General features: G+C 42.9%; 1 protein-coding gene and 1 long non-coding RNA gene across 2 annotated transcripts; both read left to right on the top strand.

Moving 5' to 3' along the window:
• The first annotated feature begins 192 nt into the window (after window positions 1-192).
• Window positions 193-6541, top strand: LOC311125405. Its single transcript, XR_014612875.1, has 2 exons — window positions 193-1138; window positions 1321-6541. It is a non-coding gene; the product is annotated as an uncharacterized lncRNA (long non-coding RNA).
• Window positions 6542-12137: 5596 nt separating this feature from the next.
• Window positions 12138-20550, top strand: LOC311123259 (glyceraldehyde-3-phosphate dehydrogenase-like). The gene is made up of 11 exons (XM_084158158.1): window positions 12138-12163; window positions 13435-13534; window positions 13755-13864; window positions 17246-17336; window positions 17667-17782; window positions 18711-18792; window positions 19096-19247; window positions 19484-19562; window positions 19818-19901; window positions 20246-20343; window positions 20450-20550. The coding sequence occupies exons 1-11, from the start codon at window positions 12141-12143 to the stop codon at window positions 20517-20519; spliced, it is 1005 nt and encodes a 334-aa protein (XP_084014284.1). The 5' UTR covers window positions 12138-12140; the 3' UTR covers window positions 20520-20550.
• Window positions 20551-22101: the final 1551 nt, after the last annotated feature.

Raw genomic sequence — 22101 nt, 5'->3', positions numbered from 1 at the left:
GCTGTGCGTTAAGATACCATGGTATTGGACACAGGTTCAAACAGGTTCTTTAATGTTTACATTTAGGCCACATTTTTCTTGTAATGGTGTGGATCTAAAGTGAACTTTGACCTGCCGCAAGCTGACCGGTATGGCTTCTGTGTGCCCCTTGTCTGATTGACCTGACAATCCATCTTGTGAAGCCGTAAGTATAGCATGATGACTCCACACTAAATTACTCCACAGGGCTGTCGTTTGCTACATACTTTATTCTGAGACTGACATTGTTTGTGGTGAGTGGGGAGCATGAGGGGTGTTGTACAAAAGTAATCAGCGATTGGATCATCTCTAACCAGAGTATCAAAGACAATGACACATTTTCTAACTGCCACTTTACCCACCTGTGTTCTGGACCAATCGGACAGCCCCGAATGTGTTCACATTTGAAGGGTCGGGAGGTACTCTGCGCCAGACTCATTGCTGCGAAAACGTCTGGGTGTAGCGTTTGGCTGGAGTAATGAGTCTAGGTAGCCAGGGGAGTAAATCTCCCAGTCAGTATTTCCTATGCTTTTTAGTGTCAGCTAGGGTCAGGGTTGGTGTCAATTTAGTAAATCAATAGGAAATTTAGTAAATCTATAGCTAGGTTTCCATCAAATCTTTCACCGATTTCCTGCAAATATTCTAAAATCCGCATAAATAAAATGTGTGTTTCCACCAAACTGACTTGTGGATAAAAAACAGTGCCTGATGACAGTGCACAAAGTTTAAAATCGGAAAACCTGGTAATGTTGGGGAAGTTACCACTCATTCGTTTTTTGAAGAAATCACTATGACAACTGGGTTGGTGTGTGTGTGTGCAAGCTTTCCTTTGCATTGCATTCACCACATGTCCGATCAGGGATTACTTCAAGAAAGGGAGGAAGTAAGGATACATTTGTAAGAGTAGCGAAAAAGGCTCAAGCTTTCCCTACTCATGTCCTGGGCCTCAAATACAAACTGCAATGTCTAAGCTCAGACACAGGGGAGTAGTAGAGTAATTATTCATTTTTCACATCTCGCTCATCCCTCAGGTGGTGTCTGCAGAATTCATCAGTATCTGTTGCTCAATCCCTGATGCCGGCATTGCACCCAACGACCACAATGTCAGGGTGCTCTCATGGTGTGTATGCAGGAATTTATAAATTGTTTGACTAAGCAGTCATTAATATTGTAGTCAATTTGGCCTACTTATGTGCTTGTTTAATAGATTTTCTGGGACGCACTAATTGTCACCATTTTTAAAAAGGGGTACAAATCAAGACTGTGGGAATTATCGTTGCATCTCCCTCCTGTCCACCACAGGGAAAACACTTGCATGCATACTGGACAACCGACTCCTTCACGTCAAAAGAAATCCTCCCAGAATCTCAGTATGGCTTTCGTCCAACTAGAGGCACCACGGACATCATCTTCACAGCATGACAACTGCAAGAAAAAGGCCTGCCGCAAAAGTAACCACTGTACATGGCGTTTATAGACCTTACAAAAGCCTTTGACTCTGTGAACCGCAATGCCCTCTGGCTGATTGTGTCAAAAATCAGCTGTCCTGACAAATTCACCAGAATACTGCGACTGCTGCATGAAAATATGTCAGCTTCAGTAACTGTGGCGCTGAAACGGAACCGTTCAAGGTGGACACTGGAGTTAAACAGGGCTGCATCACTGCACCCACCCTGCTTTTCTATCTTCATCGCTGCCATCCTCCACCTCACAGGCCATAATCTGCCTTAGGGAGTCCAAATCCTGTACAGAACAGACGGCAAACTCTTCAACCTGAACAGATTCAAAGCCAAGAGCAAAATTACCAACACTTCCATTGTGGAGCTCCAGTATGCAGATGACAAGGCCATCACTGCCCACTCACAAGAGGACCTTCAGTGCATCCTGGACATTTTGCAAAGGCATACAAATTTCTCGATCTGGCCCTAAACACAAAAGAAATACCCAAATCCTCCTCCAACCACAGCCTAACAAAAATACACCGGCCCCAACAATATACATTGACAATGCCACTGTTGAAAATGTGGACCACTTTCCCTACCTTGTTAGCCTTTCTCCTCCAAAGCCGACATTGACGCGGAAATACACCACCGCCTAAGCTGTGCCAGTGGAGCCTTCTCAAAACGGAGGAAAAGAGTCTTAGAGGATCGCGACATCCAGGCCAGAACCAAAATCCTGGTCTACAAACCACTAGTGCTCCCTACCCTACTGTATGGGTCAGAAACATGGATCACATACAGCAGGCATCTTAAAGCCCTGGAGCCGCACCACCAAAGATGCCTCCGCAACATCATGAGGATCAGCTAGGAAGATGGGCGCATCAACACCGATGTCCTTGAGGAGGAAAGCATCACCACCACCACCGTTCAACACAAGGCCATGTTGTCAGGATGCCCAACTCTCGACCTCCTGAAACAGGTCCTGTATTCACAACTAAACGCAGGACAGCGGGCTCCTGGAGGACAAAAAAAGCGGTACAAAAAAAACCTAAAGACTAACCTCAAGTGCCAAAAAAACATCTCCAGCTGGGAGGACACTACAAAAGATGGGTCGACATGGTGGAAAACTGTCCAAGAGGGAGTAACACGGTACGAAGAAGATCGCCGCTGTGCCGCAGAGGACAATCAGCAACTTCTAAAGGAGAGACTTTCCGTCAAGAAGGCCCATCCACCGGTCACCCCTGCCCACACTGCACCAAAATATGTGACGTCCGGATCGGCCTCTTCAGCCATCTGAAAACCCACAAGCAGGACCCACCAGGAGGACGAACATACTCAACCCTGAGTGATCGCCAATAATGAATATTTTTTTCTGTCTTGGGTTGTATAACACATTATCTACATTAGGTGGCACTATATGTTGAGTCATGGGTCATTGGTCACGTACACACATGTGACCAGAAAATAGGGAGCGCTTACGAGGCATAAACAGGTGTTTTAGGCTCAAACATCTTAAGTGATTTAACAACTTTTAAATGACTTTCCTGAATCTTAACCTTTACCCTAACCTTAACCCTAATCATAACCTTAGTATCATTTATCACATTATTTAGTATATAACTGGTTTGTATCAACCAAGTTATTCTGAGAATCCTATGATAACATTAGCAAAACAAACCTTGCAAAACATACTATGGGGAAATACTGGGTTGTAGGTCTTGTAGTTGAAGAAGCTGACACAATGCGCCATATGCATTAGACTGCACACTTGAATGATGAGACTCTGCATAACTCACAAGCAGGTATCAAATAAATAATAAGGGGAGGGAGAATGGTGACACCTCCACACATTACATCATGGCAGTCTTCTACCCAGAAGCCCTCGCTCTAATATAGGAGCCAATTAGAATGCCGGTATGGATGCAGGTCACAATAAAAGTCCAATACATATCACATCACATTCCAGTCTCACATCTCCGTCCCAGTCTCTGCCTCCTATCCTCAATCCCACAGCCTGCCTCTCAGGGTCGCATTGCCTAATGTCCTACCCTTTGAAACTATACGAAGAGAGATCTATAGGCTATCCCGGGTCGGTTACAGTACAGTAGCATAGCAGACCATTGAGAAGGTTTCTGCCATATTTTAAGGCTGACCTTTCCTTCGCCTGTGTGTTACGCAACCAACTAGACAGCCTACATAAACATTATGTCTACATACAGTGCATTCGGAAAGTATTGAGACCCCTTGACTTTTTCCTCATTTTGTTACGTTACAGCCTTATTCTAAAATGGATTAAATTGTTTTTTTCCCATAATGAAAAAGCAGAAACTGTTTAAAAAAAAAAAAACTGAAATATCACGTTTACATAAGTATTCAGACCCTTTACTCAGTACATTGTTGAAGCACCTTTGGCAGCGATTACAGCATTGAGTCTTCTTGGGTATGACGCTACAAGCTTGGCACACCTGTATTGGGGAGTTTCTCCCATTCTTCTCTGCAGATCCTCTCAACTCTGTCAGGATGGATGGGGAGCGTCGCCGCACAGCTATTTTCAGGTCTCTCCAGAGATGTTCGATCAGGTTCAAGTCTGGGCTCTGGCTGGACCACTCAAGGACATTCAGAGACTTGTCCCGAAGCCACTCCAGCGTTGTCTTGGCTGTGTGCTTAGGGTCGTTGTCCTGTTGGAAGGTGAACCTTTGCCCCAGTCTGAGGTCCTGAGCGCTCTGGAGCAGGTTTTCATCAAGGATCTCTTTGTACTTTGCTCTGTTCATCTTTCCCTCGATCCTGACTAGTCTCCCAGTCCCAGCTGCTGAAAAACATCCAACAGCATGATGCTGCCACCACCATGCTTCCCCGTAGGGATGATGCCCGGTTTCCTCCAGACGTGACGCTTGGCATTCAGGCCAAAGAGTTCAATCTTGGTTCCATCAGACCAGAGAATCTTGTTTCTCATGGTCAGAGTCCTTTAGGTGCTTTTCGGCAAACTCCAAGCGGGCTGTCATGTTCCTTTTACTGAGGAGTGGCTTCCGTCTGGCCACTCTACCATAAAAGCCTGATTGGTGGCGTGCTGCAGAGATGGTTGTCCTTCTGGAAGGCTCTCCCATCTCCACAGAGGAACTCTGGAGCTCTGTCAGGGTGACCATCAGGTTCTTGGTCACCACCCTGACCAAGGCCCTTCTCCCCCGATTGCTTAGTTTGGCCGGGCGGCCAGCTCTAGGAAGAGTCTTGGTGGTTCCAAACTTTTTCCATTTAAGAATGATGGAGGCCACTGTGTTCTTGAGGACCTTCAATGCTGCATAAATGTTTTGGTACTCTTCCCAGATATATGCCTCAAAACAATCCTGACTCTGTGCTCTACGGACAATTCCTTCGACCTCATGGGTTGTTTTTTGCTCTGACATGCACTGTCAACTGTATACTGTATAGACAGGTGTGTGCCTTTCCAAATCATGTCCAATAAATTGAATTTACCACAGGTGGATTCCAATCAAGTTGTAGAAGCATCTCAAGGATGATCAATGAAAACAGGATGCACCTGAGCTGTAATTTTAGAATAAGGCTGTAATGTAACCGAAGGTATATGGCATATATGTGTATGTCTACTCTTGCTATGTCTAGAGGTTCAATACCTGCCTAGCTCATCCAAAACCTGTCTGAATTTGTTATTTTCATGTAAAAGTAAGAGTAAGCGAATAGGGTGTTGGATGCATGTGCCTAGGAAGACAGTAAAACTTACCAGGGCGAGCTCTGCCCTGACTCCAATAAACGGCCAGCCCAAGCAGTGTAGTTCAGTACGGTGACAATAATAGAGTTGAAGTCGGAAGTTTACATACACTTAGGTTGGAGTCATTAAAACACATTTCTTGTTAACAAACTACAGTTTTGGCAACTCGGGTAGGACATCTACTTTGTGCATGACACAAGACATTTTTCCAACAATTGTTTACAGACAGATTATTTCACTTATAATTCACTGTATCACAATTCCAGTGGGTCAGAAGTTTACATGCACTAAGTTCACTGTGCCTTTAAACAGCTTGGAAAATTCCAGAAAATGATGTCATGGCTTTAGAAGCTTCTGATAGGCTAATTGACATCATTTGAGTCAATTGGAGGTGTACCTGTGGATGTATCTCAAGGCCTACCTTCAAACTCAGTGCCTCTTTGCTTGACATCATGGGAAAATCAAAAAAAATCAGCCAGGACCTCAGAAAAAAATGTGTAGACCTCCACAAGTCTGGTTCATCCTTGGGAGCAATTTTCAAACGCCTGAAGGTACCACGTTCATCTGTACAAACAATAGTACGCAAGTATAAACACCATGGGACCATGTAGCTGTCATACCGCTCAGGAAGGAGACGCGTTCTGTCTCCTAGAGATGAACGTACTTTGGTGCGAAAAGTGCAAATCAATCCCAGAACAACAGCAAAGGACCTTGTAAAGATGCTGGAGGAAACAGGTACAAAAGTATCTATAGGCGCAGTAAAACGAGTCCTATATCGACATAACCTGAAAGGCCGCTCAGCAAGGAAGAAGCCACTGCTCCAAAACCGCCATAAAAAAGACAGACTACGGTTTGCAACTGCACATGGGGACAAAGATTGTACTTTTTGGAGAAATGTCCTCTGTTCTGATGAAACAAAAACAGAACTGTTTGGCCATTATGACCATCGTTATGTTTGGAGGAAAAAGGGGGGACTTGCAAGCCGAAGAACACCATCCCAACCGTTAAGCACAGGGGTGGCAGCATCATGCAGTGGGGGTGCTTTGCTGCATTTGACCCAAGTTAAACAATTTAAAGGCAATGCTACCAAATACTAATTTATTGTATGTAAACTTCTGACCCACTGGGAATGTGATGAAATAAATAAAAGCTGAAATAAATTATTCTCTCTACTATTTTTCTGACATTTCACATTATTAAAATAAAGTGGTGATCCTAACTGACCTAAGACAGGGCATTTTTACTAGGATTAAATGTCAGGAATTGTGAAAAACTGAGTTTAAATGTATTTGGCTAAGGTGTATGTAAACTTCCGACTTCAACTGTATATATTGTACAAAAATAAATCTGCTGCAGTCACTACCATTTAAAGTACTTAAAGACAAGCCAGCACACACATTTTCTTACATTTTAGCAGACACTCTTATCCAGAGCGACTTACAGTTAGTGCATACATATATTTTTTGTTTTTTTCATACTGGCCCCCCGTGGGAATCGAACCCACAACCCTGGCGTTGCAAACACCATGCTCTACCAACTGAGCTACATCCTTGCCGGCCATTCCCTCCCCTACCCTGGGCCAATTGTGCGCCGCCCCATGGGTCTCCTAGTCGCGGCCGGCTACAACAGAGCCTGGATTCGAACCAGGATCTCTAGTGGCACAGCTAGCACTGCGATGCAGTGCCTTAGACCACTGTGCCACTCGGGAAATGTACTTTTTCTAGTTATCATTTGCTTACTTCCACCACCTGTAGCACTATAACTGTGAAAGCCACAAACACCAAAACAACTTTAAAATGTCCAGACTGACACTGGTCAAGTTCCTTGAAAAAACATATTTATACCGTTTATAAGTTTCATACTATAACCATATTTGTATAAATTCCTATGCATTTCATTGGCCACAGGTTACATGGTCAACAAATCTGGTTGGGGAACTGAATGCATTTAACTGAAATGTGTCTTCCGCAATTAACCCAACCCCTCTGAATCAGAGAGGTGCGGTGGGGCTGCCTTAATCAACATCCACGTCATCTGGGGAGCAGTTAACTGCCTTGCTCAGGGGCAGAACGACAGATTTTTACCTTGTCGGCTCTGGGATTCGATCCAGCAACCTTTTGATTACTGGCCCAATGCTCCTACCTGCCAGGATACCTGCCGTCCAGAACTAGTCTTCAAGCGTGTAAGCCACAAAAGACCAAACCATCTTTAAAATATTATATTTATAATTTTTTTTAAATAACTATTTCACATTTGCATAAAAGCTCCATAGGCTATAATAGTCCATTTTGGATTCACCACTGCTCTTGAACCGTTTTAGCTACAAACACCAAACCTACGTTGAAATGTACAGTCAACTTAAATTGATCGTAAAAAGCTTTTTGATACCATTTACTATATTTTAAATTAGCATAAAAGCTCCATGCTACAATGATACTGTAATGTCTTCTCTAGACAGAACGGAATTGCAGAGAGGTATGTTTCAATCATGTATTCCCTGAACTCAAAGCTAACCCTGGGTTGGTTACACTAAAAGTACATGAAAAACTTCTAAACTTAGCTATCCCTCAACTCCGAACTGAGCATCCTTTTCCCTCACGAGCAAACTACTCCAGGTCAATGAACTCTCTCTTCCCACATTCGCCACCCTGGCCTTACTATGTGTGACACCCCCCAAAACAACCCAACAAACCCCCTTCCTATTGGATATAACTTGTAGTCCATGAAGAGGCCAGACCATGGCCCTTTTGGTTTCACCACTGGTCTTGAACCAGTTAAGCTACAAACACTAAATGAAATGTGCAGACTGACTCAACTTTAATTGCCAAAAGCTTTTTGTTACCATTCACACTTTTTGAAACTGTAAATTCATTTTGAAAGCTGAATGCAGACTTTAAAATTAGAAACGTAATAATTTTCAAACTAAAATACAGTGAGAGCTTGAAAGCATACTCTAGGGCTTAAGCTGTTATAGTACTCAAACTACCTCACAATTAGCTACTCACTATAGATGAGCAAGCGCACACATTTTCTTCAGGAAATGTCATTTTCTAGTTTTGGAGGATATAACTGGTTTACATCAAACCAAGTTACTCTGGAATTAGGAAAGCAAATTTAGCAGAACATACCATGGGAAAATACACTGTCACCACGTCTATCCTTGATCCCACAGCCTGCATCTCGGTGTCTCATTGCCAAAATGTCACACCCTTTGACAGATTTAAACTATAAGAAGAGAAAGATATATGCCATCCCCAGGTCAGATGCACTGTATACAGTAGCATGGCATACCATGGAGAAGGTTATCTGTCATATGGTTGACCTTTAGGCTGACCTTTCCTTCGCCTAGGCCCTATGTGAAGTCTGTGCTCAGAAAAGAGATGGCTCAATTTAGAGGAAAATACTAATTTCATTAGTTTCTTGCATACTCAGACATCTGTAGCATACAGACCAAGAAGGTCTACACAGAGATAGAGAAATTCTACTTGTCTTAAGGGTTTTAAATGTAGGGTGAAAGTTGTGCAAGCTACTGTGTGTCTAGTCATTTCAACTCATCTCCATTCAGTGAGTGACAATATGATTATGCAGCCAATTTCGTATTGTCACTCATCAATTTATCAAATGTAACACCCCAAATTCTCCCAAGTTCAGTCTAGTCAAGACATGTTGATGTTGAAAGCTGAAATAACATCCTAAAAGTGGCATGTATCGTAAAACGGAAATGCATGTTTTATCGAAGAAGGGTCTACTTGCAATGTTTTCCCTTGAAAAGTTGAATGCAGGGACTGTAAGTCGCTCTGCATAAGAGCATCTGCTAAATAACTCAATTGAAATGTAGATTGAACGGATGTGTCATGAGTTATGGTATGAAGAGTGGTGCTGGAGCAATAGCCAGCAGCTGACCCTACAGGAATGGAGTTGGAAGGCTTTGCTGTATATGTCAGAAGGATTTCAGCCAAATTGCCCCTATCCAAATCACTATGTAAACATTTGCCTTTGGCTTTTATTGAGACATGTTACGACTTGGACGAACCATGGCAGGCCCATAGTAGCCACCGCTGCGGCCAGGCAGATTCCTACTGTGGAGTCTTTTCCTGTACCAGCAGTGGTGCCAAAGCCCTCTCCAGGGAGAGGGGCACAGCCGGCCCTGGCCCCAGGATCCTTGCCTGGCCCTGGGCCAACCTCCAGCAGCAATTCTGGATCCACCGTTGATTCCTCTGCTGGGTGATAAGCCTGTAATAAGAAATCCTCCCCCTGACTCAGAAGTAGGATTACATGCATGAATGTAATGAATACAACAGCAATAATAAGTATAAAATATAAGTGCAGATGGAATGGAATGATAAATACACTAACAATAGCACCATAGAGCAACAAACTTTAAGATAACAAAGGACTGCATAAAGGTAGCAGTACAAACTCAACCCAATACCAAGAACAGGAACAACAATGCCAAACTTACATTTGAATACACACTCAACTTTATGAGAGCAGCTCATAGGATATTGTGCCAGGTGTTGAGACTCTGACCTGCTGCCGGGAAACTGTGGCTAGTGGGAGAGGTGAGCAGATTTTCTGGGCAGGCTATAATGGGATTGACTAATGGAAGGCCTGGTCACTCAGGTCACAGAAAGTTACAGACAGTTACAGGTGGCTGAGATGCTCCCTCCCTCTGCTCATCAGGCTTAAGATGCTCCCAAAGACAAACTGCTTCAACTCCCTTCCTGATCTCATATATATGTTTTTGAATACTACAGTATATTTGCATTAGATTTTTTGTGTGCTTTTTAAGCGCTTTGAGATACGTTATGTAATAAAAATCACTGTATCAGTTAGATGTATTATTATTATTATTCATAATAATAATAATATTATATCTAGGAGCCTAGCAGCCTGGGCACAGTGGGGAGCTCACCATGCCCCGTTTTATGGCTCTGCTATTTTCCTCAGCAAGACAAGGCTGAGTTTTGGGGAGCTTGAGAAAGAGCTGAAGAGAGTGTCAGAGCTCACCAGCAGGGGAATTCTAAACAGTTATTCCTAACGGACAGTAGAACAGGAGGAAGCGTGTGAGGAACTAGGGAATGAGGCACAGAGTCTCAAGAGACTCACCATCCAAGTGACGCCGGCTATCCTCGATCCCGCAGCCTGCCATTCGGTGTCAGCACCTCGCGTAGCTAATTGTAGTTCTTGCTCAGGCAATAAATTAGACTCAAATTCTGCATGCATAGTAGCCTTCTGTAGTGGTGCTGGGCTAAAGTTCTGGGTTATGCACTAACAGATCCCCTCACTATGCACACCCCTCTTAGGGGAGGAGGGTAGGGGGGTGGGGGGGGGGGGGGGGGGGTTTAGAGGATCTTGTAAATGTCAACCTTCAGTTACTTTTTCTTTTTTTTTCTTACATGGACTCACACACTACCCTGTCCTCTCTCTCTCTCTCTCCATGTTTATTTTGGCCCTGAGAACATTGATGCCTAGGTTCATGATAAGTAATAAAGAACCTCCAACATTCAGTACCTACACTTTAGTTCCCTTTACATCCAAATTCTCAGAATATAAGATAACATTAATTTATCTAGCTGCATTAGGCATTCTGGAGCTCTTGCAGGATATCACATAGCAATGGGCACCAGAGCATCACATGCCCCATCATGTCTCAAAGTCAGTGTTTGGCTTGGACTGAAATAGGTTCTGGTACTCATTTTGGGTTCTGGTACTGTTTATATTTAGGTGCAGGAGCTCCACAACACTTTTGAGCTAATATTTTATACGAGGAACAGGAGCTCAAGCAGTAGAACATTTGAGGTGCCGGTACTCAGCTCCGGTGAGCTCCTTCCCAAGTCAAGCACTGCTCAAAGTGTAATAATCTGAATTTGAGCCCCCTTGACTGTAAATAAGTCTTAGTGCAGCTGTGGTCTTAGCTTGGCAAAAGGACAATTGATGGACACACTGTTATCACTCTAAGAAGCATTGGGTTTCATTCCATGCTCTTTCAACTGTCTTTCATTGCAACATACTCTATTGCAGCCAAGCACACCCAATGCCCTGAACAAATATTATTACAATGTTTTTCCCAAAGATTACAGCCTTTAATTAAAGTTAATGCTAAACAGCTGGTTAATACAATTATTATCCAACTATCAAATCAATCCAAATGGAAATTGCTCATCTTCCTCTTATTTGGCAAGATGCATCCAGTTCATTCCACACGCAATGTAGCCAAGATGATCACATCAATAGTGGGGGGTGTCATTCAAATTAATTTCCTGTTCTGTAATTTATGTTCCTGTCGACTGCGACAACGACCTTGGCTCCCCTATCCATCTGTGACTTGACATTCTGAAGGGGCGTGTGCACATGGGTTGTGTTCACGTGGGGGCGTGTCCATGGACCTATAGGAACATAAATTGCGAGCGCACCTTGCCAACATTGTGGACAGAGCAACTCACAAACGGTATTTTCCAACTTTCTTAATCTTTTTATGGCTTCGTAGCCAACTTGACATTTAATTGTAGAATTATGCGTTGATTCTATGTGGCAATTTGCATTTTGGCAGGTGGAGTCCTACCTTGCTGTTTTGAAAAGCTGTCTTGTATGACTACAAGTTGTATGGACGTAGGCTACAATTTGTGTAGATAGAATAAATTAGCCTACGTGGCATGGAAAGTTTAGTATTTTAGGGGAGCAACATTTTTGGGCTCTTTGAAATTATTCTATTGTCGTATGCATTGTGCAATTTTGGGGGATTCTATAGATGCCACAAAAGAGATTTGTATCTATCAATGCTACTTTCTTTATATAGTGACCGTTAATCAGTGACGCTTAATGTATTGATGTACATAGATGATTTTAGTTGCTTATTCAAATGTTGCCTCATGCTCATACTGTAACTGTGCTTGGTTATGTAACACACAAGTTAATTAACTTTATTTTTTATTTTTACCTAGACCAGATCAGGCAAAATGGTGAAGATTGGAATCAATGGGTAAGTTGCTTTTTTTGTGTGCATATTTATCTTTGAAATGATCTATTTTAAAAAGAACAGAAGGACTGGCTGTTGACAGGATCAAGTGACATGATGATACCCTGGGTTGCATTGCACTTCTGTACTGTACATTCCATAGGTGTTTGCTCTCAAGTTCATAAGCCTGACCAAAATGCTGGGCCATGCATTATGTGTAGGACTCCTTTTTTAGTTGGGAGTGTGTCTGCTTCTGTCACTGGGAAAATTTGAATATTTTCAATTGTGTATATATCTTAAAGGGAATATAAGAACTGTCTGTTGACAGGATTGGGTCACAGGATAGACCCTGGATTGCATTGCACTTCTGGACTGTACATACCCTATAGGCGCTTGCTCTCAAGTTCACAAGCCTGGGTTGTACAGCTTTCACTAGAAACGAAATAGAAGCAAACAGGCCGAAATGAGAAGGGGGCTACCTGAACTTTTCCAAGAAGAAATGTTTCTTTTCATTTTCCATAGCATATCTTTTGTTTGTTTTTGCTATGGTTGTTCAACACCTCCATGGTCTGGCCACTACCATTCTCTACTTATTTATAGTTTGGTTGTCACAATGCCTCTTTGCAACACTCTTGTATCTTTCCTCTCCTCAGCTGTCGCGTTCCTTTATTCTATCCATCTAATAATATCCCGATAGCCTTTTCAGCTAAAGTTCAGAGATCACAGCAAGGCTAACCTTTATTTGGCCAATAGTCAGCTGTCACTAAACTGCAGGAAGATTAAAGTTTGTTATGATAGGCCCTTTCTCAAAATCAACCTAACAGTTTTACTGTGCCCACTTGAAAGACGAAACGCTGCGACCTGGAAATTGATATTTCACTCCTGCTGATCAACCTAAGTATGGAAACGAAATTATGTCTAATGACTGACTAAAAGATCATGCTGACTGTTCACAGTTCCAAAACGGTTTGAAGTATAGTATGATGTAACTTTGTTGACCAGAACAAAATTACTTGTTAAAGGAAATTAATAACAAGGTATTTTTCACAAGAACACCTTACCAAACCTTTGTTTTTTGCCCTGTGTTATTTTGATGTACTTTGGCTCCTTTTTGATGTACTTTGGCTCTGTTGCTGAGCCATACATTGACCCTTGTGTGCAGGACTCATTTTTAGATGTGGGTGTGTCTGCCTGCGTCACAGGGCTGCTGCCACCTGCTGGTATAGTGTGGTAATATGGATATGCATATATAGGAATTAACTGTAAGACTGATTTTCTCTGATTTCTCTTCTCAGATTTGGGCGTATCGGGCGCCTGGTGACCCGTGCCGCTGCCAAGAGCGGTGAAGTCAACGTCGTCGCCATCAACGACCCCTTCATTGACCTGGACTACATGGTGAGAACTTTTTATATAGGCTACTGCTTAATATACCGAAATGTAAAATCAAAATATAGGCTACTGAAATTGAAACGTATAGCGGGAGAAATGTAAACATATTTTACCGAAGTCAGACCTTGAGTGGATCAGGTTTCTTTCGGTTAAACTCAAGAAGGATCTCATGTGCACAAGTTTACTGGACACATTCAACACCTCCCTAAAGGTTGTTGTTCCATAGGTCTACATGTTCAAGTATGACTCCACCCACGGTGTATGGAAGCACAGTGAAGTGAGACAAGAGAATGGCAAGCTGGTCATTGGCAACCTGCACATCACAGTTTTCCACGAGTAAGTGTTTTTCCTTTTCCTTTGCTAATGCTCCAGGTGCATTCATTGGCTTATTTTGTACAGTTTTTGAGATACGTGGTTTTGCACAGAATCAAATTGATGGGTTATACACTTCTTCTGGCAATATGAAGATTTGTCTGTGTATCTCAAACATTGACTATTGGGAGTGCCTTAGCAGTGGGCTAGACCATATATACACTATACAGTGCATTCAGAAAGTATTCAGACCCCTTGACTTTTTCCACATTGTTTCGTTACAGCCTTATTCTAAAATTGATTAAATCATTTGTTTTCCTCATCAATCTACACACAATACCCCATAATGACAAAGAAAAAACAGGTTTTTAGAAATTTGTGCAAATTTATATATCCAAGAACTGAAATACCTTATTTACATAGGTATTCAGACCCTTTGCTGTGAGACTCGAAATTGAGCTCAGGTGCATCCTGTTTCCATTGGTCATCCTTGAGATGTTTCTACAACTTGGAGTCCACCTGTGGTAAATTACACTGATTGGACATGATTTGGAAAGGCACACACCTGTCTATATAAGATCCCACAGTTGACAGTGCATGTCAGTGCAAAAACAAGGCCATGAGGTCGAAGGAATTCTCCATAGAGCTCTGAGACAGGATTGTGTTGAGGCACAGATCTGGGTACCAAAACATTTCTGCAGCATTGAAGGTCCCCAAGAACAGTGGTCTCCATCATTCTTAAATGGAAGAAGTTTGGAACCACCAAGACTCTTCCTAGAGCTGGCCGCCCGTCCAAACTAAGCAATCGGGGGAGAAGGGCCTTGGTCAGGGAGGTGACCAAGAACCCGATGGTCACTCTGACAGGGCTCCAGAGTTACTCTGTGGCGATGGGAGAACCTTCCAGAAGAACAACCATCTCTGCAGCACTCCAGCAATCAGGCCTTTATGGTAGAGTGGCCAGACTGAAGCCACTCCTCAGTAAAAGGCACATGACAGCCCGCTTGGAGTTTGCCTAAAGGACAGACCATCAGAAACAAGATTCTCTGGTCTGATGAAACCAAGATTGAACTCTTACATCTGGAGGAAACATGGCACCATCCCTACGGTGAATCATGGTGGTGGCAGCGTCATGCTGTGGGGATGTTTTTCAGCGGCAGGCACTGGGAGACTAGTCAGGATCGATGGAAAGATGAACGGAGAAAAGTATTGTTGTGTCGCGTCGATGCTGGTACTTATTGCTGTCAAACAAAAAGTCCGCTTAGGCTGCACTTTGATTATAAGGTTTATTTATATCACAAGATTTCAGCATAAGTTTACAGACCTGCAGTGTCTGGAGAAACAGTGTCCCAAATTAATCTGTCTGTTCTAACCCCCTCTGCCTCCAGCATATACTTATAAACAATGCAAAAATATGGGTTGCTCCCTCTGCTGTCCAATCACCTGTCTCCCCTGGGGCGTCACCCTACAAATGGCTACTTTTGAACTAAAATAAACATCCTTTCAATTCCACATGAAAAACATTAACAAAGACATAATCCTAATACACTACAGTATCCTTGATGAAAACCTGCTCAAGACCTCAGACTGGGGCGATGGTTCAACTTCCAACAGGACAACGACCCTAAGCACACAGCCAAAACAACACAGGAGTGGCTTCAGGACAAGTCTCAATGTCTTTGAGTTGCTCATCCAGAGCTTGGACTTGAACCCGATCAAACATCTCTGGAGAGACCTGAAAATAGCTGTGCAGTGACGATCCCCACCCATCCTGACAGAGCTTGAGAGGATCTGCAGAGAAGAATGAGAGAAACTTCCCAAATACAGGTGTGCCATGTGTGTAGCGTCATACCCAAGAAGAGTTGATGCTGTAATCGCTGGCAAAGGTGTTTCAACAAAGTACTGAGTAAAGGGTCTGAATACTTATGTAAATGTGATATTTCAGTTTTCTATTTTGAATAAATTTGCTAAAATTTCTACAAACCTATTTTTGCTTCGTCATTATGGGGTATTGTGTGTAGATTGATTAAAAAAAACAATTTAATCCATTTTAGAATAAGGCTGTAACGTAACAAGGTGAAGGGGTCTGAATACTTTCCGAATGCACTGTGTATATACAAAAGTATGTGGACACCCCTTCAAATTAGTGGATTCGGCTATTTCAGCCACAGGTGACAGGTGTATAAAATCGAGGACACAGCCATGCAATCTCCATAGACAAACATTGGCAGTAGAATGGCCTTACTGAAGAGCTGTGACTTTCAATGTGGCACCGTTATAGGATGCCACCTTTCCAACTAGTCAGTTCGTCACACTTCTGCCCTGCTAGAACTGCCCCAGTCAACTGTAAGTGCTGTTATTGTGAAGTGGAAACGTCTAGGAGCAACAACGGCTCAGCTGTGAAGTGGTAGGCCACACAAGTCACAGAACGGGACTGCTGAAACACGTAGCGAGTGAAAATCATTTGTCCTCTGTTGCAACACTCACTACTGAGTTCCAAACTGCCTCTGGAAGCAACGTCAGCACAAATGTTCATCGGGAGCTTCATGAAATGGGTTTCCATGGCCGAGCAGCTGCACACAAGCCTAATATCACCATGTGCGATGCCAAGCGTCAGCTGGAGTGGTGTAAAGCTTGCCGCCATTGGACTCTGGAGCAGCGGAAACTCGTTCTCTGGAGTGATAAATCACACTTCAACATCTGGCAGTACGACGGATGAATCTGGGTTTGGCGGATGCCAGGAGAATGCTACCTGCCCGACTGCATAGTGCCAACTGTAAAGTTTGGTGGAGTAGGAATAATGGTCTGTGGCTGTTTTTTCATGGTTTGTGCTAGGCCCCCTAGTTCCAGTAAAGGGAAATCTTAATGCTACAGCATACAATTACATTCTACACGATTCTGTGCTTTCAACTTTGTCAACAGTTTGGGGAAGGTCCTTTTTCTTGTTTCAGCATGACAATGCCCCTGTGCACAAAGCGAGGTCCATACAGAAATGGGTTGTCGAGATTGGTGTGGAAGAACTTGACTGGCCTGCACAGAGCCCTGACCTCAACCTCATCGAACACCTTTGGGTTGAATTGGAATACCGACTGCGAGCCAGGCCTAATCGCCCAACATCAGTGCCTGACCTCACTAATGCTCTTGTGGCTGAATGGAAGCAAGTTCCCTCAGCAATGTTCCAACGTCTAGTGGAAAGCCTTCCCAAAAGCGTGGCGACTGTTATAGCAGCAAAGGGGGGACCAACTCTATATTAATGCCCATGCTTTTGGAATGAGATGTTCGTCATGTAGTGTGTGTGTATATAATGATTCCATCCTTAGATTGTTATGGGAGTGCACAGGACCCCTGTAATTCTAACCCTGGATTTGTGTTATAATCCAAACTTCTCCATCTCTTTACCATCTTCAGGAGGGACCCTTCCCAGATCAAGTGGGGTGATGCTGGAGCTGACTACGTTGTGGAGTCTACTGGTGTGTTCACCACCATCGACAAGGCCTCTGTAAGTACCTCAGTTCACTAGCAGTAGGAAGTAGATCATATTGACAATGGTCTATACTTGAATTCTGTGAGGGGGGAAAAAAAAAAATATATATATATATATATATATGTGTTTTAATACTTCATGGCTATAAGACTGTGGGTGAGCAGTGAGTGAGCACAGTGCTGTATGTATTTCAATGTTTTTTAAATTGTTTTAATCGCCTCCAGACTACCAATTTTGCATATCATCAGCTATGAGACTGAACCAAGCAAGGCAGCCTTGATGCTGTGTATTTGTTATTACACAAACGTACCCTTTGACCTCTCACCCCACCCACCACCACCACAGGCTCACCTGCAGGGAGGTGCCAAGAGGGTCATCATCTCCGCCCCCAGCGCCGACGCCCCCATGTTCGTGATGGGTGTCAACCACCATCATTACAATAACTCCCTGAAAGTTGTCAGGTAAGCCACTCCCCCGCAGTGTGACATGTACAAACAGTCCTGCCACAGGGTGACATGTTACTTGTACAAACAATCACTGAAACACACACACACAGTTCCAGCAGGTCAAAAACCCTACCTCTCAGTCTTACTGAGAATGTGAGTATGAAACATGGCCTAAAAACATCCTAAAATTGCTCGCACACTTCAATTTAACATCGGGACAATATCACTAGAGAAGGTGTTTGACAGATTTTGGAACAGAACAGTTTTCAACCATTTTGTATACTCTCATTTCATGCATCGTTTACTTCAAAGGGATTTCCATAGACCTTGTATTACAATTCTATGGCAGCCGCATATCTCCTCTTGAGGTAAGAAAACAAATCAGATTTGGTAACATGGAAAACTATTGATTTAAATACATGTTTGCTTGAAATGAAACTACAGGGTGCAGCTCTATAAATGATTACTTTCTGGCTGTGTGGCACAATGTTAAATTACTAAACTTTTGTGGTGGTGTCATTATTAATAATAATACATAGTTCTCATATTCGGCTTTTCTAATAAGACATAAAGGAAACAAAAAGACAAAACAAACAAGAAATTTGAAAGAACTGCGGTGGAGTGTGAGTTATGGGTAGGTTTTTACAGGACTAGATGAACCGGTGGAGGGAAGGAGTTCCAGACCCAGGGTGTAGCTCTAGAGAATACCCTGTCGCCAAAACTCTGGAGGTTGGACTGGAAGAATACACCAGCAGAAAGGGAAAGTTGTGTTGCATCCAGGTTTTTATTTCTGAGATACAGGATTTAATGTAGTTCAAAGGAGTGGCTTGGTGCTGATACGCTGATGTGTTGTCGGGGTAGCAGTGGAAGTTGAGGTTGAAGTAGTGTCTTTCCGAGTGGGAGCATGTTGATTATTATTGATAATGATGTCATGTCCTCACAGCAACGCCTCCTGTACAACTAACTGCCTGGCTCCCATCGCCAAGGTTATCAACGACAACTTCGGCATCATTGAGGGTCTCATGGTAAGAATGGAGTCAAACAGCACAATTACCACAGGGACTGGGATGTAGTGGTAAGAAGTGGGTCAACACTTGTGGAGATGTAAATGCTAACATTAATAGAGATGTCAATGTACATGCTAATGCTAACAACAATCATGTTGCTGCTCTGCACAAGTCCTGGTTCGTGTTCATTAGGGCACACAACAGAAAATTAAAATGAGGTTTTCTTATTAGTTCAGATAGTACCTTCCTGTTTTCTTCAGTTTGCCTAATGAACATCACCCTGCATAGACTAACATCCATATCACTTGTTTCTTCCCCCAGAGCACAGTTCATGCAGTCACAGCCACACAGAAGACTGTCGACGGGCCCTCCGGTAAGCTGTGGAGAGATGGACGTGGTGCCAGCCAGAACATTATCCCCGCCTCCACCGGCGCCGCCAAGGCCGTGGGCAAGGTTATCCCCGAGCTGAACGGGTATGAACCAATCCAGGACCACTGGTTTCGTAATGGAGGTTTTATGACCATAGTGATAATGGATGGGATTTGTATAGTGCTTTTCACTAAGGGCACATCTGAATATTCCAAAGCGTTATATTTCCCTAGCCCCATCCCTCAGCTGTATATCAAAACAAGTGGCAGGGCTTTTATTTTTTATTTTTTTATTTTTTAAATCCCAGAATGTAGATTTAACTGAACGTTCTGACCCACAGCAAGTTGACCGGCATGGCCTTCCGTGTCCCCACTCCCAACGTGTCCGTAGTTGACCTGACTGTCCGTCTTGAGAAAGCCGTAAGTCTCCCAGTCACCTCTCTCTGCTCTTTTTGTGGTATTTTATTGAAATACAATATGTGATACACAAGGTAAAGCTACTCCGAATACCTAATTCCTCTTGACCACCCTTCCAGCCCAACCCACCTACAAGCTACCCTTGTTTTTGCACCTTTCCTTTAGTTACTGTCTACATAACGCGCAATAGGCACTTCATACATAATCATTTGGTTACATTGTTGTTCTATATGTAATGTTTTCTCCTATCTGCCTCAGGCCCCTTATGAAGAGATCAAGAGAGTCATCAAGGAGGCCTCCAAAGGACCCATGAAGGGAATTCTGGGATACACAGAGGACCAGGTAAATATTTTCCCATCCCAAGACCCTGCTTGAATACTCTAAAATGCATCATTCCTTCCATACTTGAAGAAATCACTGATCTAACATGATTTGATAGGTGTGAGCAAGGTCCTGTGTTGCTGTCATGTCATAAAGTGTCATGTATGTGATTACCACAATGAAGGAAATAAGGAAGGATGCATTTTAAGAGTACTTGAACAGGGCCCAAGCTTTTCAGACTCTCATGCACTGGGCCTCAAGGTCATGATGCAATACTTAAGCTCAAACACTAGGGCGCAGTAGAGTAATTGTAATTTCAGTTTTTCACATAATGAGCCTAAAGCCTGTTGCTCTCCCCTCCTCAGGTGGTGTCCACAGACTTCAATGGCGACAAACGTTCCTCAATCTTCGACGCCGGCGCAGGCATTGCACTCAACGACCACTTTGTCAAGCTGGTCTCATGGTATGTATCTAGACCTACCCCCTTCAAAACACACAGAATCAATGTTGTAATTTTGAATATTTTTATACATTATAAAGACTTGTTCATCTTGCTCCCTCTCCCATAGGTATGACAATGAGTACGGCTATAGCAACCGCGTTATTGACTTGTGTATGCACATGGCACTCAAAGAGTAAAGTTTCCACACCACACCTACACCCCCCCCCCCCCCCCCCCCCCACCCCCATGACCTCTTCCTTCTCCTGAACGGACATCCAACCCGTCCACCGCCAGAGAAAGAACCAGTAGCAAAGTCTATAGCAATGTTTTTATAATAAGTCACACCTCTGTTCTGTTCAGAAGACTGTTTTTTGCCGGCAGAATATTTCTGTCCACCGCACCATGCCTTAATTCACAATAAAAGTCCTCTGTTTGTGAAAATGTTTTGTCGTCTCAGTCCTCAGGAGCACATCTTGTAAATGCTTGAATCGTTCAAATCCACACATTAATTTAGATGCATTTACATTTTATTTCCGTGAATCAAACTTGACATTCATGGTACATTCCATTAAAGCCAAACAGAGGCTGTAAAACTAAGCATTTGGACCATGAGTGGCATGCTAAAATGTTCCCATCATTTACTCAAGTCTGAGTCTTAAATGATCTTGAAAAGAGAAGAGTTGAAGGAATGTTTTATCATTGGAATGTGATCCAAAATGAGGCAACGGTGTGCTTTAGGACCATGTGGACGCCTCCGAGCGGTCGGGTAGGCTGTTTGGAGTGTTTATCCAACTGGGTAATTTTTTTAAATAGTATTTATTTCTCCCCCATTTCTAAAACCGAAGTTGCGCCCCTGGATGGAAGAACAAAGTAGATTCCAAGGACAAGAAAAGTTAAATGGTGCATTGTATTCTAAAGAAAAATGCTTGACTCTCCATATTGTTTTGGCAGTGGTGTACTTTAAGTAAAAATACTTTAAAGTACTACTTAAGTCGTTTTCTGGGGTGTCTGTACTTTACTATTTATATTTTTGACCATTTTTACTTCACTACATTCCTAAAGAAAATAATGTACTTTCTACTCCATACTTTTCCATGACACCCAAAAGTATTCATTACATTTTGAATGCTTAGCAGGACAGAAATGGTCCATTCACGCACTTATCAAGAGAACATCCCTGGTCATCCCTACTGTCTATGATCTGGCGAACTCACTAAACACATGCTTCGTTTGTAAATTATGTCTGAGTGTTGGAGTGTGCCCCTGGCTATCTGTAAATTAAAAAAACAAAATAGTGCCATCTGGTTAGCTTAATTATAAGGAATTTGAAATGATTTTTACTTTTAATACAGAAGTATATTTGAGCAATTACATTTACTTTTGATAACAAAGAAGACAAAGATAATATTATTGTTCATGTAAGTATTTCACTTTATAGGGGTTATTTATAACCGTCACTGTAATTGTACCGTTGTTTTTTACCAAGACAGGGAAAACCGGTGCACACATCTGCAGAAAAGAAAATCCCATCCAATATATTACTTTTCAGATAATTTTCTCATCTGAATCCAAGGTGCTGCGTTTGTGGATAAGCACAGGTGCACACTCATTAAGAGGGTCGCCACGGTAATGCCCATAGCGGATTACCTGCTTGAAAAAGGTATGATACAACAGGAGGCGTACAATAAAATCCACTAAGAAAAGATCCCCCAGAATCAAATGAGAGGGTTGTACGACTGTTTTCGCTCTGGAGGAGCAAAAGTAAAAGCAGCCTTCTAC

This window comes from Coregonus lavaretus (genome assembly GCF_964263955.1).
Source record: "Coregonus lavaretus genome assembly, chromosome: 3".
Classification (NCBI taxonomy): Eukaryota; Metazoa; Chordata; class Actinopteri; order Salmoniformes; family Salmonidae; genus Coregonus; species Coregonus lavaretus.
This window is presented reverse-complemented; position numbering and strand designations above follow the sequence as displayed.